General features: G+C 44.3%; 1 protein-coding gene across 2 annotated transcripts in view; it reads left to right on the forward strand.

Moving 5' to 3' along the window:
• FRMD3 (FERM domain containing 3) overlaps positions 1-6,000 on the forward strand; it is a 216,525-nt gene that overhangs the window by 142,139 nt on the left and 68,386 nt on the right. For both annotated transcript variants that reach the window (XM_034773457.1, XM_034773458.1), the window contains exon 6: positions 2,016-2,139. In XM_034773457.1, coding sequence (XP_034629348.1) covers positions 2,016-2,139 — 124 coding nt within the window. The remainder of the gene's footprint in view (positions 1-2,015; positions 2,140-6,000) is intronic.

Consider the following 6,000-nt stretch of genomic DNA (forward strand, 5'->3'; position numbering starts at 1 on the left):
AAGAGGGGTAGTACTGTGTTGTAAATGCCAATTTTTTGCCCACATGAATGAGTGGTGAAATAGTGTATGAGGAAAAAGAGCTCAGTTGATTTCTCTTTTGAAATAATCTTTTTAAAATCTTGGTAATATTTTTAGAAGTGACACTTCTTTCTCTTATCCTTTATGTTGTTCCTAGTAAATAACTCAATTTATTTACAATTTTGTTTACTACTTGTCTTAGGGTTTTTAATAATGTCCTTCACAATAATTTCTAAGTGATTAGCATATAGGGTTGCCAACTGTGTAATTGCACAAACCCAAACACCCTTGCTCCGCCCCTTCCCCAAGGCCACTCCTCTGCCATGCCTCTTCTCCAAGGCCCTGCCCCTGCTTACTCCAGCCCCCCATCACTCGCTGTCCCCCACCCTCACTCACTTTCACTGGGCTGGGACAGGGATGGGGTGCGGGCTCTGGGCTGGGCGGTGGGGCTGAGGGGTTCAGAGTGTGGGAGGGGGCTCTGGGCTGAGCCTGGGGCAGGGAGTTTGGGTGTGGGAGGGGGCTCAGGGCTGGGGCAGGAGGTTGGGATGCAGGAAGGGGTTCGGGGTGCGGGCTCTGGGAGGGAGTTTGGGTGTGGGAGGGGTCTCAGGGCCGGGGAAGGGAGTTGGGGTGCGGCAGAGGGTGGGGGCTGTGGGAGGGAGTTTGGGTGTGGGAGGGGGTAGGTGGTTAGGGTGTGGGAGGAGGTTCCAAGTACAGGCTCCGACCGGGCGGCATTTACCTCTAGTGGCTCCTGGAAGTGGCGAAATGTCTGGCAGCAACTCTTAGTCTCCCAGATGGCTCTTTGTGCTGCCTCTGCTTGCAAGCACCACCCCCAGAGCTCCCATTGGCCACGGTTCCCCGTTCCCGGCCAATGGGAACTGCAGAGTCGGCGCTCGGGGCGGGGGCCACGAACAGAGACCCCTGGCTCCACCTCCTCCTAGGAGCCACTACCGGACATGTTGACACTTCCAGGAGTGGCGCGGAGCCAGGGCAGGTAGGGAGACTGTCTTAGCCCCGCTGTGCTGCCGTACTTTTAGCGGCCTAAAATCTCCCATTTTGGCTTCAATAGCCTCTGGGAGATAGAGCCCAATACCAGGAGATTCCCGGCCAACCGGGAGGGTTGGCAACCCTATTAGCAAGATCAGCAGGAGTATATAAAGGTTTGGAAAAAGAGGCTGTATATTCTGCCTCCAGATTAGTACATGCAGCTTTTGCTGCATTAGGGAGCATTGTCCCTCACGTATAGTATATCCAAAGCCAGAATGAGGTCCAGAGCTTGATAGCAAAGGCCAACAAGGCTAAAAATATGTGCCTAATACTAGGCTTCTAAATCCATATTTAGGCACTTAAATAAGTGGCCTGATTTTCTAAAGAGCTGAACACTCAACAGCTCCCATCGAAGTCAGTTGGCCAAATTCACCGTTGGCATAAACTGGTGCAAATTCACTAATGTTAGTGAGCACAGCTTTTGTGCTTGTACTAGGGCAGGATTAAACTGATTTATTTCAGTGTTGTTACACTGGAATAGGTGAGAGGAGAATCTAGTTCAGAGTGTTTTGGTCTGTTTAATGAAATTGCTTGTCAACAAAGTGATGAAGGGAAGATGTTTGTTTTAACTATATATATTTTTCAGAGCATGTTATCACCAAATAATGATTTTCAATTACCTTTTATAATCAATAAACTGCAAACTGTACTTTAAAATTAATTTATTGGATGGGGAGGAGTTTGTGATGCCCTAGTAGTAATGCACATTTCTCAAAGACTAGAATGAATCTCTCCAGATATTTTGTAGCCTTAGTTTAATTATGAATGCAACAAGTTTGCTTTCCTTTGGAAATACAGTTTATTGAACTCTTATTAAATTTGGCAACTTTCTGAATGACATGAAGGTTGATCTACAGGAGGACACATGCATTCACTGTCTCTGTTTTCCATCATTAACTTACTCTTTAATTCAACTCATTCTGCTGCTTTGTTTTGTTTTTTAACCTGTCCAGCTGAGCTCGGTGATTATGATCCTGATGAACACCCAGACAATTACATTAGCGACTTCAAGATTTTTCCCAAACAATCACAGAAGCTGGAAAAGAAAATTGCTGAAATACATCAAAATGAATTCAGGTAATTTAAAGTGCTGCTTGTGAAAGAGGCAGTGGTAAATTATTGTGTGTCTGTTTCTACACAGTATGCATAAGCTTTTTGGTTTCTGGTTATTTCTTTTTAAATTCTGAGGAATGTGTTGATAGTTATTTCAAAAATTAAAAAATGGATGAAAATAAGTGCAGAAAATTAACTTAGCAGTTTTCTAGGTGAATATTAGGTTTAATATTGGGGATGGGAGGACAGAACAAAAACAACAAATAGAGAACAGTAAAAGTTTGTGTGTATCTAATTCCCACTACAAAAATAAAACTGCGTTTAAAACTAAACCAATTCATGGTTGGTGACTTGTGCAGTTACACTTGATATAAGGGTCTTCAGTGTGAATTCCAAAAGCCTGAGGGCATAGGCTTGCAGCAGTTTTTCCAGTGTGTCTCGGTGCTCCTCAGCTCCATCCCCTTCACTGTTCCCATCCTGGGAGCAGGAGGGGGTTCTGTGCCCTGGGCTTCCTCTCCAGGCAGTGACAGATCTCTGGACCCAGCTGCTCGCAGTGGCTATCAAGGGGATGGGGAGCAGGGGAAAAGGGGCATGTCCAGTACTCATGGTGGCAGCACGTGTGTTGGGGAGGAGGCTCCTGGAATTCATGGGGGCACCCAGTGGGAGCAAAGGGGTGCCTGATACAGTGGCAGTGGGCAGAGGAGAAAGGGGTGCTGGACAGGGGTAAGCCTGGGGCCAGGAGGGGGGCAGTACTTATAGGTACAGCCTTCCTCTCCCTGCAGCCTGTCACTGCAGTGTTTGGTGGTCTCAGCAGTCTCTCTGCCTGTTTTGCTCCTCCACTGGACAGCTGAAGCCACCAACCAGCATTTACTCTCCCCGGCACGGCATGCTGAGGAGGTCAGCAGGGAATCTAAGAGTGGCCATGGCACCCGGTCTGGGAAGTTCAGGCAGGTACAAAATCTGGGTAGAAATTAGAAAAATACTGTGTTTTTCAAAACATGGGAATTTTTCAGAGGTTTTCAGTAAAAACCGAAAATGAAGGGCCCTAAATATACATAAAGTGACGGTTCTCTCCCACACGCATTCTATACATACATGCTGTCAAAGGTGCATTATTTCACAATGCAGTGTCAGCTTAAAAATATTAACAGGAATGCAAAACCCACTATAAATCACAACTGACTGCTGCATGTGTGCTGCCAACTGTTACCATGGTATGTAGTTAGCATGAAATGTATGGCTCTGATAAATGGGCATGGCTTACACTATGAGGTCTGCTGCTGTTGATTTACAGAATCTGATTTTTAAATGAAAACTCGGTAGCCACGCAGAGCTTTTTACAGTGAGATTTATGATACTTGATCACTTGCATTGTGTATTAAATTGCACATAGTGTCATCTTGTTTGCATCTTTAGCTGGAACTATTCACTTGTTGTAATGCTATGATTTTGTGTGTGTGTTTTGCATTTCTGGATATGCGCGCACATACAAACACAGAGCAATAGCCAGGATGGTGATTTTTGCATAAATGTATTCAAATAACCTTTTTGGAAAGCTGAGGGGGATTAGATTCAGGACCCTTTCCCCCTTCTTTTCTGATCTGATAGGACCAGAGTAGACAAAATTTAAAATACTTCTTAGTCTAGTAGAAGCTAAACATGATCCTGAGATGAAGCACCCTGTTTCTATGGAGAACAAGCCCTGCTTTGTGCAAGTATACCCCCTTCAGGACTGCCTAAGAATAACCAGACACAAGGTGGGTGAGGTAATATATTTTATTGGACCAACTTTTGTTGGTGAGAGAGAAACATTTTTGAGCTGAAGAAGAGCTCTGTGTAAGCTCAAAAGCAGGTCTCTCACAGCAAGAGAAGTTGGTCCAACGAAAGATATTACCTCACACACCTTGTCTCTGTTATATCCTGGGACCAACACAGCTACAACAACATTGCATATAAGAATAACATGGATAGTAGCAATAAAGGCAACTGCTCTTGTCATCCTGCTTAGCAGAAAGGAGCAGTTGTTGAAGCGGAAGAGGAATATGACATGGAAAAAAGTAAAGAAAAATAGATTGATTGCATTACATGATATTTATAATCCACAGTGCATTGTATATGCTTGAAGTTGTCAGGCACTAATAGGAATTTGTTCAAGCTGATGCGATATGACATGCCAGTAACAGTGAGGTGTACAGGTGAAATTTCATAACTTTAAAAAACTTTGTTTCTACAAACTGCAGTGAAAGGCAATGTAGTGACCTGAACAGAATGTGATTTTCATGGTATTTCTGTAACTTTCATTGTAACTGTTTGTTTACGCAGAGGAGGGATGGATTGATTGTTATTTAAGGATTCAGGAATTAAGACTTCAACTAGTTCTGTTTGCTCTTGGAATGTATTTCTTAATTAAATAATTACTGTATTTAGCTGGGTAGATAGATTATCTCTTTCTATGCAGCAGTATCACTTTTACGATAAAGGGGTGAGGAATGGAAACAACAAAAATCCGAACAACTTTGAAACTGAAAGTTTTCAGATTTTATATAGTTAAAGCTTTAAATATTGCCTGTGTGATAAACAGCTTAAGTTTATCAAGTGTGGTGTTTTTTTTTTGTTTGTTTTTTTTTTTACACACCTTGAACACAACCTCAGTGACACTCTCAGCAGTAGCTGGCACATTCAGGACATCTAATAAAAAATTGTTACACCTCAGTGCAATAACTGTGCCAGCATTATCCTGTTTCCCTGCCTTTTTTCCTTTCCCAAAGCCTATGTTTGTTTTGTATCTCTTTTGTCAGGACCATACCTTAAGTGACATAAAGATAATATCTCATGAGTGAAGCATTCTAGAGCCACGTTAAACTTTTAAACTAAAACAATTTCCAAAGAGAAGCCAAAAACATTCTCTCTTTTTCAATAAATATTGTTTTGATTTTAAAACCTCTCTTCCAAACGATGTGTCTTTAAAACCTCTCTTCCAAATAGATTCCCAAAGGCACAGAACTGTCATTGATTTCATTGACAGTGTGTGTGTTAGAGAAAAGAATTTGGTCAAAACTCTTGTGCAAGAATGGACTACTCCCTGAAACAGATTGCAGAAAAATTATGAGGGAAGGAGGATGTATTAATTCAATGCATCTTGTACTCAAACATTCTTCTATAAACTTGTTTACCAAAATTGTTTTACATTAGTTTTAGGCCCTGACTTCCACAGGGACCTCAGCTTGGCCTCCATTTATACATGTGCAATCTTGTGTGCGCGTACACACAATGCGTGCATGCATTTTCTCAACACTAATGCCTGGACACAGAGCTGATAAATTCCATCACATGTGCACACAAATTCTTGAAACACGTCACTGGCATGTTTGTCTGTCTGATCTAACCTAATCTATTCAAGTTCCAGTGCTGGAAAAATAAATGCACAGGAGTGTGTATGTGCACAAGTGGAGGTTAAGGTCAAGAAAACAAGTCCTTACTTTTGTTGCATGTAGTTAGGGTTACCATATTTAACAAATAAAAAAAGAGGACCCTCCATGGGGCCCTGGTTCCGCCCATTTCCCACCCCAGCCCTGCCCAACTCCCCCCCTTCCCCGCCCCCACCCTGCCCCGACTCCGCCCCCTCCTCCCTCCCACTCCCAGCCACGGGAAAAGGGCTGCCTGACCGCAACCGGCTTCACTGTTTGCCGGGCAGCCCCCAGACCCTGTGCCCCTGGCCGGCGCTTCCCCAGCACAGCTGGAGCCCGGGAGGGGAAGCGCCCAGCCGGGGGCGCAGAGTCTGGAGGCTGCCCGGCAAACCATGAAGCCGGTAGCGCTTGGGCTTCGGGCAGCCCCTATACCTCCGGACCCTGCGCCCCCGGCCGGGCACTTCCCCTCCCGGGCTCC

Source organism: Trachemys scripta, chromosome 6 (genome assembly GCF_013100865.1).
Source record: "Trachemys scripta elegans isolate TJP31775 chromosome 6, CAS_Tse_1.0, whole genome shotgun sequence".
Lineage (NCBI taxonomy): Eukaryota > Metazoa > Chordata > Testudines > Emydidae > Trachemys > Trachemys scripta.